This window comes from Cydia splendana, chromosome 22, assembly GCF_910591565.1.
Source record: "Cydia splendana chromosome 22, ilCydSple1.2, whole genome shotgun sequence".
Taxonomy (NCBI): domain Eukaryota; kingdom Metazoa; phylum Arthropoda; class Insecta; order Lepidoptera; family Tortricidae; genus Cydia; species Cydia splendana.
In genome coordinates this window covers 2,704,333-2,727,699 of record NC_085981.1, presented here as the reverse complement: position 1 = coordinate 2,727,699, position 23,367 = coordinate 2,704,333, and the positions used below count along the sequence as shown (strand labels likewise).

Below are 23,367 nucleotides of genomic sequence, written 5' to 3'. Positions count from 1 at the left end.
TTTAATAGCATATGTTTCGTGTGGTTAGTATTTACCTAAAAGTTAACTTTATGAACGCATCCCTCACGGGGCTGGTCACGTGTATATTCTCAAACTCTTTTTGATTATTCATGTACAACTTTTTAAGTCTAGATTTGAACTGTTGGATACTCTTTGCCTCACGCACAGGAGGGGGGATATCGTTCCAACATTTGGTGGCAGCGTAACGAAATGACCCCCTGAACGCGGCCGCACGATACTCGGGCGGTACCAGCAGCAGCGCGGCCGCGCGCCGCAACTTGTCAGCCAGCGCGCGCGACGTTTGCTGCGCTAACACGCGGAACGTCGCGCACGCGGTTTATATTAGTAGTCCTGGCTTTTACAAATCTGTCGCCTTATAGAGACTACATTCTACTAAAGTTTGTCCAGCGAGTTGTAACAGAAACCATTAATTTCATTTCATTTCTTTATATAGCAATATTTATCCCATGACATTAATTATTAGTTTCGAGCTGTCATTATATTTCAAAGTCATTTTATTACTTTGAGACCCGATTCGCCGACCAGATCCTAGCAGTTAAATTGTTTCGCTCTGGTTTCGCTCCAAAGCACTCAACAAATTATCGTTATAATATTCCCCCAGGCCTTCGTTTCTGACGGAAAAGTCCGTCCAACTCTCGACGACGCTCAAATCCTGGCCGTTAACAAGCAGATGGAACATAAGGTGGCGCGGGCCAACGCTGCAGCCGCTCATTTGCTGGCCTGTCGAAGTAAGTACATTCACCAGAAGATGGCGTTGAAGATAACGCTATCTACGACACGGCCAGGTAGTTCACTATTTCCAGAAGTGGATTATGTAATCGGTATTCACTGGTTTATTTTATATATTTATATAACTACACTGTATTCAGTAGCGAATACCTACACCTTTTCTTTCCAGCCAGCCGTGATGATTTCTTCTCAGTAAATCCCATTGACATTGCGCTACCTCATATAAACTTTTTTGCTAAAATGTTATTCTTGTACAACTTGCAAGACAGCCCTGATACCTATTCAATGTCTTTATGTATCCTCAGGTGGAGACAATCCGGATTACAAACTTGGGACGAAATGTGTTACTGCAATTTCTGACCTCATGCCGACCATTGCTGCAGGTAACTTAAACCTACATCATCATAATTATCACCAGCCTGCCTATAGTCCAGCAAGACAGGTTGGCCTAACTGAAAATTAAAATTAGGTACAGTTGCCTTGATACCCGTTATACCCGTATATTGAAGCGGCCAAGGTGTTTACAAATATCTGGTCTGGTCTCTATTATAAAGTCGTTAAAGTTGTTTTATGTTTAGATATTTTATTAATGGCCGCTCGGAAAAAAAAACTGATGACAACTGGAGGTAATTTTTTTTGCTGTATAATATGCAGTTTTACCCATGATATTTTCCTTTACTAAAGAATGGCTCGTAAATTTCAAATGATATTTCAAATTTTATTGGCACAAAGATCTACAGTTCGAATTTTCGTTTTTTTGTATTATCTCGTTCATTTAAAAACAGGTAAATTGATATATTTATTCTTCAGTTTAAGGAGTTACAAATAAACATTAAGTACATATATGATATAATATACATAAAACTACTTATAATAAAATTAAAAATATGCCATTGTGCCAAAAATGCTGGCAGCATGCCTTAAATTGATGGAACACGAACTAAAGAAGAGGGAACGAAAATTTGTAGTTCACGGAGTACAAAAGATACTAAAGAGGAATGAATGTTTTTTTTTCGATATGAACGAAGATGCGGGCTAACAATTTATGTATGTTTCAACACCAGATGCCATAAGGCTAGCAGACCAGAAGGACCCAGTCGGGAGGAAGCTCTTCCTCGGCGATACGTTGAGTCTCTGCACCGCCTCGAAGAAACTTTGTGACACGGCCAAGACCGACAAAAAGGTGAGTTGAATGAATGTAGGAACAAATGAAAACGTTACAATATCTTAAATTAGAAACATTGCTTTAGTTCAGGCCAATCTTCTATGAAATTATGACGTATAAATGACACTTGCACTGCGTGGGCTATCAAAATCGCTGCAGAATTTTCTTGGTTTAACTCTAATACATTGTCAGTGAGTGAGTAAGCAAGTAGGTTTACAGTACAGTTCAGTACACCCAATGATTTATATTAAAATCATTTATTTAAATACAAGATATTTGATTACATAAAATGATTTCAAATTGAGTTGAAATGTTTTACCATGTCAGACCATTATCATCAGACTCCGCTAAAATTTACCTGAAAAATAATATGCTGCAATCCGCACCACTCTAAAACGTCCTCTACACCAGGGGGTCTATAATTATTTCACTAGAGGGTGACTGCCTGGTACCTAATTGTATGTCAATAATGTTATCATTGTTTTTTTTTTTTCAGAAACTAAAAGATGTCGCCGTGGAATTCGGTAATCACTCATCGAAGTTGCTTTATGCGATCAGCACCGACATTGATCCGAGTCAGGAGAAGGAGGTATGAGCTGTGACATTTTCTAGAAAAGGTGTTTTCCAAAGTATACACTTTCTACTTTTTAAAATGAAAAGTGTGAGAGTGGGTCTTTAGTTAGAGTTACATACCAGTTTCTCTTTCTATCCATCTCTCTAATCATTATCATCTTCATTGATGAATTATTATGATCTGTCTGATCGTTGCCCTTCTTTTTTTACATTTACTTAATTTTTGCTTGATTCCAGATTCTGTTACGAGTGAAATCAGTCGGTGACGTGGCTTGCCGTGTCACGGAGAATTCCGCGGAGGTGCCGACGGCAGGGCGCTGCGCGAGCCAGGCTACTCACCTCATGTACACCGCCAAGGTTCGTTCCTCCTCCCCCTTGCGTCATATTCCTCAGTATTGAGGTTCGTTACATAGTTAACTATTTGAAACCTTATTACAACGAGATAAGGTTTATAAATGGTTAGTAAAGATTGTAGCTCTAAAAGTTAACAAAAGGACAAGTAAAACTAAAAGGAGTAGACAGAAGGAAACCATACTCATTCGATAGATGCCTAAATGCTTTGAATTTTCAAAATTATTTAGAGGTTGCCCTTTGATTTAAAATTTAAAATTCACCAAACATGCATTAAATTATGTAATTCCCTTACGCATATTGAAGTAGAATGTGTTACATCTTTTTCTCACAAACTGATACTGGTGACAACACCTCGAATGAAACTCATGTCCGACTATAAGTATGGGTTCGACCAAAACCGCTAGGTTTTACTTTTCTTTTAGTTCCCAAATATTATTCTAAAGTTTTTCTTCGATAACCCTTGCGTGGTGTGAATGACAATACACTTATACTTCTAGCTCGTAGCCCCCTCAATCCAAGACCCAGAATGTCAAGACGCGCTCATCACCGCCTCCAAAGACCTGTCCACTCAGTTGAAGACCATCCCCTCATCCACTCCTAAGCTGACCCAGGAGATCATGGAACTGGAGAGGATCCTGGAAGCCTTGAGGAGCGATGTGGCCAGTGGGAATCTGGTGAAGAGGAAGGAAGAGAAACTGGTGATTGAGGATACTCCGTTGAGGAGGTTGACGGCACAGATTATTGAGGATTGTAAGGTAAATATGATTTTCTTTGATAGTTCACTTTTTTGAATAAAACCGGTAAGAGATTAGCTTCAGTTCTTATTAGTCCTTGATAAAACCATTTCAAATTATTGTTTTTCAAAAACTAGTAAAAGTTTTTGGAATGTTGTGAAAATTACACAAGCGTTAAAAGAAGTTTTCAGTAATCTATTGAAACAGTTGTTATTTTACAGAAGTATATAGTAAGTATTATTAGATGAAGAAGAAATACGCAAATACAAACAGAAAACCACCAATAACAGCCGCCCTTATGCTTTTCTTTCAGCAAAACGCCGAATGCACTACGAACCCTGCAGCAGAGCGCACAGCGATGGCCGACTTCGCCAACAAACTCTCTGACGCCCTCAAAATTATGGATGTGGCCAATGCTAGGTGTAAGAAGGAACCTCATGTGAGTACTAGAATGTAACAAAAAATCGTACAATATAATACTCCTTAGTGGTGCCCCAAATCATACTTGATCTCCTTCTTACATTTGAATACCTACTTTAGCTTTTGAGTACAATTAAGTGTGATCTATTTCACACCACAACTCATATAATAAGCTTCGGTTTCCTCATTATCGCGTCACTTTTTCTGTTTCTCTGCCTTTGTCACGATTCTCTCTGCCTGACGAGCTGCTGGTCTTCTGATCTAAACTCTATTTCAAATTATTTAAGCCATATTTCGTTATTACTATATTTCTTGATCCGTTTATAACATTGTGTAATTTATTTAACGACCAGGATCTAAGAAAACGTGAGGAGCTAGAAGACGCAGTGTTGAATTTGCAACACCTGGTGCTGCAATGCCGACCACGTGACGGTGCTGTTAATGAAGCACAGAGCAATATCGTCAATCTTTCGGTGAGTGATTTATTTGGTGTAAGTGACCGGGGAAGATTTATAATTTTAGTCATAAAATCATCGTCATAATAATAGTTATAAGTTCTCCACCAAATTTATGACCCCAAAACGTGGTAATCCTCTGTGGTATGGATGCCTCGATTCTCAGTAGTGAAAAACCGATTAGACGAGGAACAGGACCTGTCAAAGAAATTTTATCAAAATACCTATATCCTTTCTTCTTTAACTTGTGTCAGGAATTGTCCAATATTATCTAACTATCCCTTCTTCCCCAGGACTTCTTAACAGACGTATCCACGAACGCCTCACGCCTCCAACGCGCCGCACACGCCGCAGAGAACAGCGCCGGGCCGCACTCGCGCGCCGCGGGTGCCGTGCGCGCGCAGTGCCAAGAGCTTTGTGACGCCGCGGCTAAAGCCACTCCTAAGGAGCTTGATGCACCTATGGTCGACGTTGATCATGCTGCTAAGGTAAAAAAACATTACCCGGTCAGTGAAGTTATAAACAAATTAACTGACCATTGGTAGAAATTATCTACTCTAAATTAAAAAAAATTGTGTGTCAATCAACCGGCGTGTGAAAGGATACAATGACAGGAAAGGACTATGACAAGATACAATGTCCAGGGGGCCGATTTTTTAATTTCGACCGCTCGATTTCGTGTATTTCGTTCAATAATATCTCCACTTACCACTCGATTACAAATACCACTCGATTACAAATTACTAACGCTCGTATTTCAAAAAATTGCATTTCGCCGTTTTCCACCGATTCGATCGAAATTCGAAAATCGCTCCCCAGTACTTTTTTTCTAACGCTGTTAAAAATAGGTATGTCTTATCACTTGATTACCGGTTTCGTTAAATACACGCAAACTAATATACTTAAACCTTTCGTATGTTTTAGGAATGTGTCAGTCGTGTGCAAAAGATCAACACAACTATCGAGTGCTGCCCCGAAGGCGCCGGCAAAACTAACCTCCAGAAAGAAGCACGTCCACTCAACGAGAGCTGCACATTGCTACAGTAAGCCTTCTCCTTCTTACCTACCTACTACCTACCTACGTACCTACCTACCTACCTACCTACGTACCTACCTACCTACCTACCTATACCTACCTACCTACCTACCTAACTACCTACCTACCTATCAGCCACAGACGTCCACTGCTGTACATAGGCCTCCCCCACAGCCACCGGGAGCGATCTCTAGCACACTGCAGCCACCGGCTCCCACCGACGCGTACGAGATCATCCGTCCATCTTTAGTTTGTCAAAGGACTGTCTCATTTCAATCATAGACAGAGAGAATCATAGTCTTTGTCTTACACTAGTACTAGCACCTAAAAGAAAAGGATGAGTATAGTTTTCCTGGTTCTTACTGACTGACGAATTGGTTTGACCAAGTATAGTTTGTGGGCGTCCGACACTGCGACTCTCTCTTCTCTGCGTTCTCCTTATCTTAGCGCTTTCCATATTGCATTCTAAAGGAGTCCAGCAGGCCTATATTATGGATGGCTTCATCCACGTGACAAAATATCCGTCACTTTTTAACAGAGCGCGATTGAAAGTGACGGATACCGTTTTATCACGCTGTCACGTAGACAAGAACGACCATCATATCCGAACAGCTTGTCCATAAGTAGGACTTCACTTATACTAATTTTATGTTATTACGTCCTTCTTAGTTGAGATAAACGTCTTAGGAGCACCTGCGTTTACATCTAAAATGCTTTTAAAGAGCGTTCAATCAAAAATGGTTTACTTAGATATCTTAATTAATTGTTGCAAAGTGATTCTCATCTTCCTGAATGTGATTATCTTGAAAGCTATGAACTTTGGGTTTCGAATTCACGCATTTCATTGTTACACAGGGAGTTCCCTGTGCTGGATGTTCTGTCTCTCTCTCGGAATCTTGGTCCTTGCAAACGTTTTTAGGCATTTCTATTTAATGTTGTACCAAAAAAATTTGTGTTAGAATTGGGATTTTTTATATTATTTCTACTCAGAATCACGAGCTTTTTCCATTTTTACGGAGAAAAAAAATGTTTTCCAAAAATGTTTGGTCCGTTTGGTTACAGTTTTCAATACAACCTTCTATGACCGTAACAAAATGGACAAAAACATTTTGTATGAAATTTTGGGGACACTTTTTTTCTCGTATTAAGATCGAAAGAGCTCGTGATTCTGAGTGGAAATAATATATTATAAAGTTGGGGGGTGCAACTTTAAACAGAAATGCCCTTTTAACTGTCGCGCACGGAGCCGTAGCCAACACGTAGAGGCCCTTTTGACACTTTAATGAAATGTAAGGGGTACACCGAGCGGATGCTGCCCTTGCCCGTGTCAAGGGACGAACGCAGAGGCAGCACCCGCCAGGGTACGTGTAAGGACTATTGAGAGTTGATGGGATCTAAAATGAACTAGGTTTTGTTAACTGTTTTATTATTATTTTAGATACGCATCTCAATCAGCGCTAGCGACTGCTCAATGTGCGGCGCTGGATGAAGCCCTCAACGACCTGACAGATCTGGAGAACAGGATAGACATGATGCTGCAGCCCAGACAGGGAGAGAAACACACAGCACAGGTATTAAGATCTTTCTACTATACTGCTATACTTTTTTGGAAAGAGCGATACGTGAGGTTCGGATCAAACGAGTGTCTTCTGCATTCACATATCTAACATAGAATTCTGGGGTCTTGGCTTGTCCAATTAGTATTCATCGCCATACAGCGCGGTAATGCTGCAAGCGTGATGGGGACTTTTGGACTGGGCATGGCACAGATCGACATTGTACAGTTAGGAGTGTTGCTGTTTGTACACACGGTATTTTGAATTTTTTATTTCAGTCTGTAGGAAGAGGAAAACCACGAGCAAGCTATACACAACAACTAAAAGCAAAAGCAAATATCGTGTCTTACAGGGACCTAAAAAACCTGGCCGAGGACCGCGAAAACTGGCGCATACTCCACCGACAAGAGCCATGCTCTTAAATTTTGATTGATTGATTGTTTCAGTCTGTCCCCTCAGCGTCACTGCTGGCATCTCGCGCCCGCCTGGCAACAGCGGCCGCTGGCGTTAACCGTGACGCTCAAGAGCTTGCACCAGCGTTCACCCGCTACGTGGCTGACATGAGAGGACATGTTGATGTTGCTGACGAACAGAAGAGGAGGAGGTGAGTTCAGCAAACAAAAGAAGTCGTTTGTGATCTTTCATTGCGATCACAAGAGATAGCGGACGAAATGATTCAGTCCAGCAATGAAACCCGGCACCGTAAGCAAAGTAACCGGAAACCGAGGGTTGTTGTCACGTTGTTATAAGTATCGCACGTTCATGGTTGGTGCAAAATGATAATCTCTGCATAATAGTTGTTATTATTCTGAAAGAAACGTATTTCCGAATTTTATAGCTGAAGAAGGTGAGGGTTGTACGACGCTATTGTGTTTCGTAGACATTCTTCTACATTTAAAAACTCTTTGGGTTTTAATGCACAGGGAACGCAGTCCTAGATCTATTTTTTTTATCAGGTTGGCAGATCATCTTAAGAAGCTCCAGGACCGGCTGAAGCTTCTCACCTTGGAGACAGGACGACAGGTTGTGACCTGGAGGCCTGCCAACGAGGGTGAGGTGGTCACCATCACAGATGATATCCTCAAGGTAAGCTGATTTCAGGAGGAGACTAGTGTTTTTCATCAACTTAAAAATTTCGAAGGTTGAGGTTCTCAATCTGATGATAGATCCAAAAAAATCGATGGAACTCTATAAATATTATAGACACGTATTAGTACATTACGATTTTCGATTTCTATTTATGGCCACTCGTTGCTAATTTCCTATTTTTCGCAATTGTTTTGTACAACGTTTTACAGTACATATGGCGTTTTAATTTTTATACATAGGCACGTATTGTCCTTAATCCCGCCCTAGGGTGGTAAAGTAGCACCGTATGTACTGTAAATTGATTTGGGTATTTTTGTAAAACACTATTTGGCGAATAGCGCCAATGGTAATATTAGTAATCATAAAGGACCATAAAATTATAGCATGTCGAACTATTTTTTGATTTCTTTTCTTTTTTGTTAAAGGTAATTCTTTTACACAAATATTTCTTTTAGTGACCTGGACCTCTGTCGACCAGGTCGCGGGAGTCCGCTTGATACGGGTGGCGCAGGACCGGTCATTGTGGCACTCTTTGGGGGAGGCCTATGTCCAGCAGTGGGCGTCCTCTGGCTGATATGATGATGATGATATTTCTTTTACAGGAATTGGATAACGCGGAGGCGGTAATCGGACTGAAAACTGATAAAAACAACAATATAGCTTACGAAGATTTGAAGAAACTCCTCCTGCCAGTAGAAACTTATAAGATGGAAGGGGATAAGAAGTAAGTGGCTCCAAAATTTTATCTTGGACAGTCCTATTAGATAATTGTCTGTTTTTAATTTTATTATTGTCTGTCTGTATTCTCTATTAGCTTTAAGTTAATTATAAGTTAGGTCCCCAGTGAAAATCAGCGCTGCTGCGGCTTACCGTAGCCAGAAAGTCCGTAGCATTACGCTGAGTGGGGGTCCTTTTTAACGTCCCTGATCTGTCTTGTTTTTAATTTAACTGGTTTTGTTTGACGTAAATAAATGTATTTTCTTTCTTTATTTATTTCTTATTTCTATAAATGGTAGGATTACTTAACATTTTCGATCTTCAGTACAGATGTAGTGCATAATTGTTTTCCTTCGTATTTTCTCGGAAACGTTGGTATTTGTCATGCTACTTCAGTCACCGTACGTTTCCGTGAAACTATGAAGGAAAACAATTATAACATTCTCTAAAGCGCAACGTAGAAAAACAAAAAAAAATATCTTTTGCTGCATAATATATGTTCTTATCATATATAATTAGTGCATTTGCATCACCCATATTTTTTATTTTGAAGAACAGATAACACAAGTAAATATGTGATTAAGAACCTTAATCTTAGTATGACATGTTTGAACTTTTAAGACGACTAAGAAGTAACCTATATATATGTATATGAGGAGTGTCTTTTCAAAAGAACTTATTTTTGTATGATGTTCATAGACATGTTATGTTTGTAGACTCTTCTCATATATATGTCAGAAAGCATTCGATATTTGCATCCTCAAGTTTCCAGGTTCTTCTTTTTTTAGGGTTCCGTACCCAAAGGGTAAAACGGGACCCTATTACTAAGACTTCGCTGTCCGTCCGTCCGTCCGTCTGTCACCAGGCTGTATCTCACGAACCGTGATAGGTAGCTAGACAGTTGAAATTTTCACAGATGATGTATTTCTGTTGCCGCTATAACAACAAATACTAAAAACCGAATAAAATAAAGATTTAAGTGGGGCTCCCATACAACAAACGTGATTTTTGACCGAAGTTAAGCAACGTCGGGAGTGGTCAGTACTTGGATAGGTGACCGTTTTTTTTATGCCGTTTTTTGCATTATGGTACGGAACCCTTCGTGCGCGAGTCCGACTCGCACTTGCCCGGTTTTTATACATATATTTTGGTCCTTCTACAGGAAACTAGAAGCGAAACTAGAGCCGTACGCTACGAAACTCAACTCTATGGCGGAGACCTTAACGCTCAGTATTGGCAAGCCGGGTTCCCTCGCTCGTACAGCGCACGTCACCGCTGAATCTGCGGTTCAGCTAACAGCACTGGCTAAAGCATTGAAGAGCGACGAGGTAAGCGAAAAGATATCCTTTAACTATAATTTTAAGATTCAAATTAGCTTGTCAAAGAATGATGAAATGGTACCTATGCTACAAAACTCAATTCTATGGCTGAGACCTTAACGCTCAGTATTGGCAAGCCGGGTTCGCTCGCTCGTACTGCCCGCGTCACCGCTGAAACTGCAGTCCAGCTAACAGCGTTAGGTAAGGCTTTGAAAAGTGATGAGGTATGCGAAAACATGCTCTATGACTTTAACTAAGTTAATAATCAATCGTCCATTAAATGTGCACTATGTTGGACAAACATGGCAGGTAAAATGGAACTAAAAATCGTCATAGCCTCCGATGTCCAGCGGCGGTAGCACTGTCGCATTTTTATAGCTTGTCACCATGCCTGTCACGTTCTAATAAGTTTGTAAGTGCGAAAGTGACGGACATAGTGACAAGTGATAAAAATGGAACCATGCTGCGCCCGCAGAAGGGCTAAGATGGCCGGCTCTTTATCATTTGTCACCATGCCTGACACGTTCTAATAAGTATGTAAGTGCGAAAGTAACGCATGACATGACAGGTAATAAAAACCCGTGATGCCGCTGCAGACTTTTTGTCATAGTTCGATATGGGCGCTTAGCAACGTGTTTTAACTCATAAATTTACACATCCATTGTTTTAGAGTCAGACCAAAATAACTCGGCTGCGATTTTGATAACAGACTGTGCAAGTGTTATTTTAAACGTCATAATTTAATAAAAGTTTGTCGTTTAAAATAACACCTGCAAATGCTACCAAAATGTTAGCTTGTTCTGACTCTACAACAACGACTGCCATAATTAAGTGATTCTTAAGAAATTGATTATTTTTACATATATTTTCTTACTGTAAAATAACAACACCCTTGAATATATTTATCCATTTATTTTCTTGTCTTATTCCAATTAACAATAATCTCATCTTATGACAACCGTTTGCTAGCACAACTCAACAACCAACTGAGCCCGTCGGCCGAGTGTAGTTTCTTTTTATACCCAACCAATAACAGTCTTCAATTTCAAACTACCCTTAACTTTAAAAACGAATTAAGTAGGTATGCTAAATACCAAAAACCCTACACTCGTCCATCCTGACTCCGTGTATGTCCTCATACACGTGCCAGGTGGAAACCCTACACTTGGCCAACAGACTACGTATACTTAACAGTGGATACACTAATCGCAAACCGATCAATTTCTTGCGATCAGAGTTAATGTGTAGGATACGAACCAGTTCTATTCTCGCACCTACTACTTAATTGTGTCAGCACACGAACCGATCATTTCTCGTGACTTAAAACAGTTTCAATCAGTCATCAGCACGTCAAAATCTCAAAAACATCGTGTAAATAACCTTTCGTATGCCTGGTCCCGTATACGTACCACACAATTTGGACTATAATTTACAGTTTCAAGGTTATTAAATCAGTAGTAAATTTTAACTAAGGCATACGAAGGGTTAAAATTGTTACTCTTCTGCCGGAGACATCCACTCGACATCGACCAGAGGCCGACACCGATGTCATCAGAATGGACGACCGTCAAGCGGTGAGAAGGGCCCTGGCTCTGGAGGTCAGCGCGTGCGGGCTGCGGCGCGGCCGGGGCACGGGAGAGCGGAGGCGGGCTGCGGCGCGGCCGGGGCACGGGAGCGCGGAGCGGCGGTCGCCGTGCTCTAGACGCGCACCAGACTCGCTGCGGCGCAAGGCGGGCTCCTGCTGGAGACGGCTCGCACCGGACTCTGGCGGCGCGAGGCGGACTCCTGCTGGAGACGGCTCGTACCGGACTCTGGCGGCGCGAGGCGGGCTCCTGCTGGAGACGGCTCGCACCGGACTCTGGCGGCGCGTGGCGGACTCCTGCTGGAGACGGCTCGCACCGGACTCTGGCGGCGCGAGGCGGACTCCTGCTGGAGACGGCTCGCACCGGACTCTGGCGGCGCGAGGCGGGCTCCTGCTGGAGACGGCTCGCACCGGACTCTGGCGGCGCGAGGCGGGCTCCTGCTGGAGACGGCTCGCACCGGACTCTGGCGGCGCGAGGCGGGCTCCTGCTGGAGACGGCTCGCACCGGACTCTGGCGGCGCGAGGCGGGCTCCTGCTGGAGACGGCTCGCACCGGACTCTGGCGGCGCGAGGCGGGCTCCTGCTGGAGGCAGCTCAGTCATCGCCTCGCCTGTTGACTGTACTTGCTTCTGGCTCCTGGTGTCACGCGAAGCGGGGGACGCCGGTAGAGGTGCGGCGCTCAACTTGCTAAAAATATCCAACATTGACTAAGTAATTCAGGGTAACAGATCAATAATTGCCATTTATTATTCGATTTTCATAAGTATTGATCATATCTATCTGCAGGTAGACAGTACACGAACCAATTCAATTCTCGTGACTGAAACATCTCTAAACAGTACACGAACCAATTCAATTCTCGTGACTGAAACATCTCTTCAAATATCATGTCAAGAAATCAACAATTATAAACCTCACTCTTGAGACAGGATTCATTTTTCCTGAGAACCTTTCAATAACTTTAACCCTGACTATAATTTATAAAATATTACTATGATGAATAACAGGGACAAATTCGGGAATAAACATAGCACCTAGGTCTGTTTCCGTAGAAAAAGGATCAGTAATATTTTTTTTTTTACACGTCGGTAATGTTTCTTTTCAGGAATTAAAATAAATTATACGTTTTAAATATTACATGGCATGGCAGACATAAACGATAGAACTGCAAAAACCTGTTATGCTTTACCTATCCGTACCATCTGACTTGTTCTAAAAATGCCCTCATTGGTAATATACTATTATTTGATAACGTACAAAGTTATACAAAAAATAATTATAAACTAACCTATTTTATTCAAGTTTGAGTGAAAACATATTACTATAATCAATAAGAGGCTATCAATCCTCCTTGATCTCGGTTTAATTGTGGTGTTCTGTTCTAGTAGCTTACGAACCAAATCAAGTTCTCGTAAGTACAAACAGGTTCAGCCAACTTTAACTGCAGTAACCTATTAATTCAATAATTCAGTGATTCAATAATTCAGTGATTCAACAATTCAATAACTCAGTGATTCAACAATTCAATAATTCAGTGATTCAACAATTCAATAATTCATTAACTCAATAACTCAATAATTCAATAACTCAATAATTCAATAACTCAATAATTCAATAACTCAATAATTCAATAACTCAATAATTCAATAACTCAATAATTCAATAACTCAATAATTCAATAACTCAATAATTCAATAACGCAATAATTCAATAACTCAATAATTCAATAACGCAATAATTCAATAACTCAATAATTCAATAACTCAATAATTCAATAACTCAATAATTCAATAACTCAATAATTCAATAACTCAATAATTCAATAACTCAATAATTCAATAACTCAATAATTCAATAACTCAATAATTCAATAACTCAATAATTCAATAACTCAATAATTCAATAACTCAATAATTCAATAACTCAATAATTCAATAACTCAATAATTCAATAACTCCATAATTCAATAACTCAATAATTCATTAACTCAATAATTCATTAACTCAATAATTCAATAACTCAATAATTCAATAACTCAATAATTCAATAACTCAATAATTCAATAACTCAATAATTCAATAACTCAATAATTCAATAACTCAATAATTCAATGACTCAATAATGCAATAACTCAATAATTCAATAACTCAATAATTCAATAACTCAATAATTCAATGACTCAATAATTCAATGACTCAATAATTCAATGACTCAATAATTCAATAAATCAATAATTGCAATAACTCAACAATTCAATGACTCAACAATTCAATGACTCAATAATTCAATGACTCAATAATTCAATGACTCAATAATTCAATGACTCAATAATTCAATGACTCAATAATTCAATGACTCAATAATTCAATGACTCAATAATTCAATGACTCAATAATTCAATGACTCAATAATTCAATGACTCAATAATTCAATGACTCAATAATTCAATGACTCAATAATTCAATGACTCAATAATTCAATGACTCAATAATTCAATGACTCAATAATTCAATGACTCAATAATTCAATGACTCAATAATTCAATGACTCAATTCAATAATCAACTCGATAATTCTAAGGGTCGAATAATTCCACAGTTCTAAAATTCAATAGCTCGATAATTCAATAATTCCATCTCTTTGATTGATAACTTCGATACGCGATACGCGATACACGATACACGATACACGATACACGATACACGATACACGATACACGATACACGATACTCGATACACGATACACGATACTCGATACTCGATACTCGATACTCGATACTCGATACTCGATACTCGATACTCGATACTCGATATTTGATCAATAAATAATTCAGTTTATAATTACATGGCATTATAAATGTGGAGGTTCCTTGCAGTTTAAATAGAAATCACAAAAGTCGGTCAAATGGTTAGGATGAGAATCACTCATCGATCGTATCTATTATTTCGTAAGATAAGATAATATACATATTAAATTGATATATTTAGGCAAAATTTTCTCATAATTGGTACACAAGTAATAGGTCGGTCAGTAATAATCGGTTCATCAAAATTATTTTTCTCTCAACTTATCTTTTGGCAAAATATTCTTATACTTATGTTATATGTGCTAGATTCGATGAATGAGATGAAGTCTCAGCTTTTAAATCAATTGACAGTATCCAACACATATTACAATATCAAATCATTCATAATATAGTAAAGGTAGGTGTACATGACCTGATGTCCGGTGGCGCGTGCCCCTCACTAAGGCTGTCGAAGCGGGGTTACTCCCGACTTTCACAACAGGACTCTGCTTCGCTCTGGATTCCTTTTTCACTGCCGCTGTAATTCCAGCTACATACGTTTGCAAGCGCCGTTGATCATCATGAGTCATCGTCAGCCATATTCTCCAACAACTCGGCATGAAACGTAAAAGTATCCGGTGTTACATATAGGTACCTATATACTACATCATAATACCTTATAAACTTTAAAGGAATTACAGTACATAAAATTATGTTTAATGGTAGTTCAAATTATAAACATTAATTTTATCTCAAAAACGGTGCGTTGTAGCAAAAAAAGGATTGAAAATTCAAGCCCCCTTTAATGCCCCGTTTGCATAGTAGCCATCTATTTATATTACCACAAATTTTAACATTAAGGATCAAAATCAAAACTCAAAATCATCAATTAATTTGCGTGACCTGGTTGTAAATCATAAATATCAATTTATCTCGGAAACTGTGCGCCGTTGTGAAAAAATAATGAAAATTAAGGCACCCTTTAACACTCCATAACCAACACATATCAAGACCCACGTGTTGACATATTCTGCCTAATTTCCACATGTGTGTGGGTAGGTAAGTAGCAAAAGAAGTAATTACCGTCACCTATTTATTAGGAAGAAGGTGTACCTACTTGATTTTGTTACTTTGAATTCTCGACCAACTGACGCATATATTCTTATGATTATGTCCATTTAAGGGTCATTTATGGGTCAAACTAACCTAAGTTTAACTGACATGCAATTAGATAGCCTATAATCATAATCATCATAATATTATTAATAAATTATGTAGGTACTTATTTAAATTAAATAAAAATGTTACCAGTACCATATTTCTTACGTAATCCATTATAATTTTGTATATTTAATTATCTCAAAGCTCAGAATAAGGGTCATGTTATTATCAGTTATCTCACTAAATCAATAAGTAATAACAGTAGGCGTGTACTTACGTTCTGCACACTTCTGAAGTGTAAAATAACAACACCCTTGAATATATTTATCCATTTATTTTCTTGTCTTATTCCAATTAACAATAATCTCATCTTATGACAACCGTTTGCTAGCACAACTCAACAACCAACTGAGCCCGTCGGCCGAGTGTAGTTTCTTTTTATACCCAACCAATAACAGTCTTCAATTTCAAACTACCCTTAACTTTAAAAACGAATTAAGTAGGTATGCTAAATACCAAAAACCCTACATTACTTAGGTATTTTCTTCACTAAGTGACCCAAAAAGGATATTGGCCTCTGACACAAGAGAGTGCCACTCTGCCCCATTCTGCGCCACTACACGGCAGTTACATATATTTTCTAATTCTTTAAAACCATTTCCGAATTTTCTATTATTTACATAACTATTCTTTTTACTAGGACCCAACAAGGAACAGCAGAATAGACGAAACCTCTCAGGAGTTATGTTTCGTAACTTACAACCTCCTTAAAACTGCGGAGTTGGGTAATAACGTAAGTTAAAATTTTTGATTCATTAAATATACCTAAACAAACTATTTGTAAATTTTCGGGTAGTTATAACATTTATTGGTTAACCGACCAAATACAAAACCGCCTGGATCAGTCACTGAACGATCTGACTTCATCTATCCTCAACTGGTTTAAACAGCCATTTGAGGGTAGATTTTGTTTACTTTTATTTAAATACCTACAGATACTGAGTACCCACCTATATAGTTGGTGCCTTAATTAAAACTATTACATTTTAGATTTTATTAAGTGACTCGTATTTGTTATCATCTTCAGGGTATCTAATAATACTATAAATTATTAATAATGCCTTTTCATCCATAGGATCCAAACACCTTCGAATCGAGAAGAAGAATGCTGGATGCTTGCAGGTCGCTGAGTGATGCTATCAACAAATTGGTAAAATATACTTACAAATGGGCGGGCCACATTGCCCGTAGAACCAGCCATTGGGGCGGAAAGGTTCTCGAGTGGCGACCACGTACCGGAAGGCGCAGCGTGGGTAGACCGCCCACAAGGTGGACTGACGACCTGGTAAAGGTCGCAGGAGTCCGCTGGATGCGGGTGGCGCAAGACCGGTTATTGTGGCACTCTTTGGGGGAGGCCTATGTCCAGCAGTGGACGTCCTCTGGCTGATATGATGATGATGACGATGATGACTAATATATAAATACTTGCTCATTTTTTTACTGCTCGAAGTAAAAAATTGATAGAGTTGAAGCAAGAAAAGTCTGCAACGATTTTGATAGCACACGCAGTGCAGGTGTTATTTTAAACGTCAAACGTCTATATCATATGACGTATAAATAACACTGGCACTGCGTGTGCTATCAAAATCGTTGCAGACTTATCTTGATCTAAATCTAACAGTAATAAATTGAAAATTTTAAAGGTCTTACACACTATGCAAAAAAAAGCAATTTTATGCCAGTATAACCCAGGTCCCGATTGTCTATATATTATTATAGTCTATGGTTTATTAATCTAACAGGTCAGAGCCTCATCAAGCGGAGACAAGCTGCAACGCGAGTGCAACGAGATGAACAGAGCGCTGCAACTTCGTCAGAGCACAATACAAGCCAGGCCCACCTGCGCGTTGCCGTACGCCGAGTGCGTGTCCGCCTTGCAGACGCAACATGAAGCTATCAGTAAGTAAAGTTACTCATCATGTCAACCTAAAACAGTTTACGCACACAATTTTGATATACGTAAAATCCTATCAAAGAGAATTTACACTGGAGGAATATTGTCAAAGTAAATTACGTAGTCAGTACATTTACTGCCATCTTTCGACACAAATTAATAACACTTTTAGAACGCCATTTAACTTTGATCCTTATTTTTTCAAGCGATGACGCCATGTCTTTGGCCTACTCTCGAGTATATAGCAATACTTTTTGACATTTAACAAATTGAACACATATCAGTGAAAAAATAAGGTTCAAAGTCAAATGGCGTTCTAAAAGTGTTAAATGTACTGACTACATAATTTACATTGACAATATTCCTCTAGTGTAAATTCTCTTTGATCCTATGCAGGATTTCACCAGACTTAACATTAAATTTAATCTAGCACTCCTGTTCGCAGAGAACCTGAAGAGCGAGGAACCGGTATCCAGAGAGGAGTTCAGCACCTCCCTCGACTACTTGGCGTCGGCAGTTAACAACAATGTGGACTATGCTGAACACTGCGCTTACTTGGTAAGCATCTTACTTGAATCCACATCCAAGTCTTTATATCCAGAAATATGAGATTTGAAATATAATATTGGATATTGGCATACAAAATAGTCTGACATAATTGCTTTACAATAAGATTCAGAATGTTTGTAACCTAAAAACAGTTGTGTCACCTATAGGGGACAACACAGAAACCTCTTTATTTAAGCAAATTGTAATTACTAGGCTAAAGTTTCCAATTTTTAGAACCTCCAAAGCGTTAAGAATCGGCACTTGCTTGTTAATGTCAAAGTTAAAGGTTGGATTTTTGCCAAAAGGTAGCCGACCCTCCAACGCGCTCCCTTTCATCACCATCATCATATAAGTCTTTTATCGCCCACTGCTGAACATAGGCCTCTCTTCGAGTACGCCACTTATCCCGGCCTGAGCCAATCTCATCCAGACGTGACCCGCAACCTTCCGAATGTCGTCCACCCAACGAGCCAATGGACGCCAGGCACTCCTTTCGTCCTAAACCGGCCACCATTCCGGCCAACACTTTGGCCCACCTGCTATCGCTCTGCCTAGTAATGACGTATGTGTTATATCGCGTTTTTCAAATAGATTTTTCTTGCAGCTGTCAGTATCGGAGCAGCATCCAGAGTTGTCCAAACACGGCATGGTGGACACGGAACGCATTTACAAGCTGATCGCGACTGCACAGGACTCTTGCTTCAGAACCACTAGACCGGGCATCATGCACCAGGTATCTATAATTCTAAATTTAAGATCGAAATCTTAAATGCAATGATTCTTAGATCCACCAGATGGCGTTGATAACATTTAGATGATATATTTAGATATATTGGTGGATCTAAGGATATAAGAAGCAATGATTCTTAGATCCACCAGATGGCGGATCTGGTGGATCTAAGAATCATTGCTGGTGGATCACAACTTTTTCAAATAAAATCGCAGCTAAATCGGTCGATCTGTATTAGAGATGATTAGGATTTGTGGACATCGGTTTCGTAAAGTAACCCAAATAGTATAGTAAGTATAGAAGTAACCTTAAGCTCGAGAAAACCGGCTTACGCAACTTTAAATCTTAGGCATCATTTTATCAACATTAAAAAAAAATGGATCCATTAGATCACGAAGTAAAAAATAATTTATGAGTGTTCAATTTATTATTCGAATTTCTGAGTATATATAGGCTATATCTGCTAGACATTACTAAAATATATTTATTTACAGGCAAAGGAAGAATCGTCTCTTCTCTCCAGACAGTTCTCCGACCTCAAACAAGCCATACAGGAGAGTTCCTCCAAAGTCAGAGATGAGGGCATCAAGAAACGTCTCCTAGAAGCTAGCAGTAAGGTAGATGCGGCTGGAACGAAATTAAACGGAGAATTGAACAAGGTGGATGTTTCTGTGGTAAGTTTGATATTTAATTTACGTTGGGGTCTAACATTCAAGGGTTGGACCATACAGAAAACAGGCCATACACAGGATAGTTCCTCTAAAGTCAGAGACAAGGGAATTAAGAAACATCTACTCGAGGCTAGCAGTAAGGTGGAGACAACTGGGACGAAGTTAAACGGAGAATTGAACACGGCGAATGTGTCTGTGGTAAGCTTGGAATTCAATTTAAGTACTGGTCTAAAATTTAAGGGTCGGACCTCAAACAGGCCATTCAGGAGAGCTCCTCAAAAGTCAGAGACTGGGCGTCAAGAACGTTTTCTTGAGGCTATAGGTAAGTGAGGTGGAAGCAACCCGAAGTTAAACGGAGAGTTGAACATAGCGAATGTTTCTGGGGTAAGTAAGGTAACGGGCCCCAAGTTCGTGTTAGTACGTTATTTCGTTAGTTTTGTTTCTGGCGCAAATAATAAGGAATTCAAATGTTTTTTATTCAAATTATACATATGAAAAAAATCTGTATTATTTAATCTCTTCAATAAAATAATAACCAATATTTTAGTGATTAAACTGAGAGTAATACGACGGTCGAAACTGTCAGACGGCCGCGAACAGCTGTGTTGTATGCGTGCACTTTTTTTAGGCGTAAGGTGCGCGCTCTCACTTGTTAAGCTTATAGGAAGGAAAAGCTAAACCCATTCGAATAAAAGTTTTTAGGAGTGTTTCTGTGGGTTCCTTAGTAATTGATTTGATAAGAAAAAAGATTGAATATATGCATAGAAATACCTTAAAATTGCAATAAATCGACTCACGAAATAGCGGTCATTTTATTTTACGTGTGTCTCCTATTTCGTGCCACTAACGAATCAAGGATTTTCTAGATATATTTTGAGTGCTTGTTTTTAAATATAACAACGAAGATAATTAAAAAAATAAATTAGAAAACAATTAATGTATTTCATGAAGTTTCGTATGAGCGAAATTCGGTATATGTTTTTTTCACTAGAATTCTCATAAAACGAGTTTGACCCGAGTTAAAAAATTTAAGACCTTAAACGTGGAATATACCTGTATATTCCACGTATATTCTCATATTAACTACTAGCACAATTTTATTTATAATTCAATTTATTTGATTTATTTTTGTGTATGTTTCTATTTAACGTATAAGATAGTTAAACTTTTTTTTGTAAATATATTTTTTTAATTCTTTTTTATTTTATTATTTTTTAATTTTTTTATTTATATATTTCGGCTTTTAATCAAGTATTAAAGTACCCATATGGTTTACAAAGTCTTAATTCAACCATTAAAGTCGACGAGTACAAAAAGCTTTAAGCTAGCTCTCAATTTAACATTTTTTTTAAATATTATTTTTAATTTGACCTTACAATTACTCGTAAGTAGGTAAGACCGTTAAATATTTAAAATTATTATCAGCAAATTATCACCAATTACTCTAAGAAAATTTACTCCGAAACAGGGGACACGAATTCACGAACTTAGGAGCTGAGCTAAATTTGTATCACGAAATGGGAGCCAAATAAGAGGTTCACGAAAAAATTCATATAAAAAAAGTTTCAACTAAAACCCTATAGTTTATATATTAACTTACTCAAAAGCTTTCAAGGTATTGATATGCTTAGTAATATTAAAAAAAATATACAAACTCTCAAGAGCCTTAACCTGCCGAAACACTTTACCTTTACCTTATGCCTATGCGTACAAAAACAATATACCGGAACCAGAAATTCTCGGTTCTGGTGATACAAAATTAGTATCGTAGGCCCTAATGTTCAACGGTCGCAACCGGTAACATTTTCCTTCCAATTAATAAATCGGTTTTTAATTTAGTTGCGCTCAATTATGCACTTCAGATATGAATACTAGAGAAGATATTTTATAGATATTGAAAACCAATTTAACTCCTCAAGCTACGTAAGTCTAGTTGCACCAACTACTGCGGCGGTCGGTAGTACGGTTGCATTTTTATCGCTTGTCACCATGCCTGTCGCGTTCTTACCAGTATGTAAGTACGAAAATGACGGACATAATTAGTGACAGGCGATAAAAATGGAACCATGCTGCGACCGCTGAACTATAAAGAATAAAGACTTTCCGTTTCACTTTTGATGGACTGATTATCGTAACTCAGCAAATAAATAAAGTATGAAACTTTTTCCTTATTCAATATTGTATGCTGCAAAGGTTATTCTTGATGTTTTTCAGGAAACATTGACGCCAACAGCATTCGCGACAATCGAGGCTTTGTCCGCGCTGCGCAGTGTCATCGAGCATCCTGCGCTCACACCGGCGGCCGCACCCTCGCCGGCTGCTCAGAAACGGGCCGACGAAGTTATACAACAGTCTAAGTAAATACTTCATTTATAATGCTTATTAAATTCGTTTTTACTCCATGTGTAGGCTGCACAAGCGATAAGCAGGGCAATATTATGCTATTAAATAATGTAACCCACAATACGACCCACAGGCAAGTCTTGTGAGCCGCCCATTGCCGTTCCATCTTTAGAGATGTTAGTCATCCTGCTAACGTATCTTTTGCAACTTGATTATTTCAAAAACTACGAATGTAAAATTTTGCTTAGAAGACCAGTTCCAACTAAATATTTAATCAAAATATGACTAAATATTTTATTTAATCATAGAAATGTGTGAACATATTTAATAAAATGAATGATTTCTAGGGAGCTCCTAACTCGAGCATCAGGACTGATGCGAGCGATTAAGACCTCAGAGAACCAGCAAGCCATGACGTGGGTGATGTTCAACACCTACACCAAGGGTGTCATCGAGATATCGGAAAAACTCGTCACTTGCGTCAGGTATGTTGAGAATATGTTGAGGGTTAAATATTAAATAATACTTATCATATTTTAGTAATATGACATTGTGACCTGCGACATTGTTAGAAGACTTTATTACAACTGTGACTCCGAATCAGCTGTGGAGATATAGTCTATTGGAATCCTCCAGCCGAGGGTGTTGGTAAATATGCAAGAGAGTATAATATGGTCATGGGAGATGTGAACAGATTTTTATATTAAAATGAAAGAGTTGTGTGGTGTTAAAGCAGATTTTAATACCTTTTTATAGTTGAAGGAAATAAAAATGCTAAAAGGAATCTATACCTACAATAACCTTCTGTCTTTTACAGAGAAAATGGACAACAAGCAGGCTTAATGGAAGGGGCCATAGAAGAAGATGTAAGTACTTTCCGTATCTCACAAAATCAAGTAAAAATTCAGTGTATCACTTTAGCAAAATCTTGTAATATAGTAAAAAATTTAAAAGTGAAATATTTTCTAATTTAAGTTGAATATTTTTTCTTGTTTACAGGAAGGTGACATGGCAGCTATGAGCTACGTTCAAACGCAGTATGTGTTTATTAATTTCGTAACGAATATAATTATGTTATGACAGAGAGAAAAAGAAGAGTCGTAGAATATTTCGGATCCTGTACATTTCACGACTCTTCTCTTTCCACGCAGACAAGTTTATGCTATTAAATATTGAGACTAGGAAATAGGAATTTAAGAACACGAGTGTTTGAAGTTCAAGAGCAGAATTTTCTTCCATTTCAAACTTAATTTTTCCCTAGACACTTGATATTGACACATGTTGCATATATTGCAGAGTACTTATCGCGAACAAGTGGCTTCAAAAGCCGTCATTCAAGGCTCAAATCAAGACAGACGGCGAACAGGCTGCGAGGAATGTCATCGATATTGGAAAGAAGGTAAGGGAGACAGTTACTTAGTTGGG

At 38.6% G+C, this 23,367-nt stretch overlaps 1 protein-coding gene across 3 annotated transcripts in view; it reads left to right on the top strand.

Annotated features, from left to right (window-relative positions):
• LOC134801441 (talin-1-like) overlaps window positions 1-23,367 on the top strand; it is an 86,255-nt gene that overhangs the window by 43,666 nt on the left and 19,222 nt on the right. For 2 of the 3 annotated variants that reach the window (XM_063774001.1, XM_063774002.1), the window contains 26 exons: window positions 623-749; window positions 1,056-1,133; window positions 1,815-1,933; window positions 2,412-2,504; window positions 2,726-2,845; window positions 3,340-3,597; window positions 3,890-4,015; window positions 4,350-4,469; window positions 4,745-4,939; window positions 5,376-5,494; window positions 6,926-7,058; window positions 7,490-7,647; window positions 8,000-8,129; window positions 8,735-8,856; window positions 10,012-10,177; window positions 16,396-16,488; window positions 16,831-16,905; window positions 17,498-17,654; window positions 18,095-18,207; window positions 18,803-18,931; window positions 19,423-19,602; window positions 21,814-21,956; window positions 22,290-22,427; window positions 22,760-22,808; window positions 22,942-22,979; window positions 23,239-23,341. In XM_063774001.1, coding sequence (XP_063630071.1) covers window positions 623-749; window positions 1,056-1,133; window positions 1,815-1,933; window positions 2,412-2,504; window positions 2,726-2,845; window positions 3,340-3,597; window positions 3,890-4,015; window positions 4,350-4,469; window positions 4,745-4,939; window positions 5,376-5,494; window positions 6,926-7,058; window positions 7,490-7,647; window positions 8,000-8,129; window positions 8,735-8,856; window positions 10,012-10,177; window positions 16,396-16,488; window positions 16,831-16,905; window positions 17,498-17,654; window positions 18,095-18,207; window positions 18,803-18,931; window positions 19,423-19,602; window positions 21,814-21,956; window positions 22,290-22,427; window positions 22,760-22,808; window positions 22,942-22,979; window positions 23,239-23,341 — 3,282 coding nt within the window. Of the gene's footprint in view, window positions 1-622; window positions 750-1,055; window positions 1,134-1,814; window positions 1,934-2,411; window positions 2,505-2,725; window positions 2,846-3,339; window positions 3,598-3,889; window positions 4,016-4,349; window positions 4,470-4,744; window positions 4,940-5,375; window positions 5,495-6,925; window positions 7,059-7,489; window positions 7,648-7,999; window positions 8,130-8,734; window positions 8,857-10,011; window positions 10,190-16,395; window positions 16,489-16,830; window positions 16,906-17,497; window positions 17,655-18,094; window positions 18,208-18,802; window positions 18,932-19,422; window positions 19,603-21,813; window positions 21,957-22,289; window positions 22,428-22,759; window positions 22,809-22,941; window positions 22,980-23,238; window positions 23,342-23,367 lie in introns of all 3 variants that reach the window. The other variant, XM_063774003.1, reaches the window with a different exon arrangement.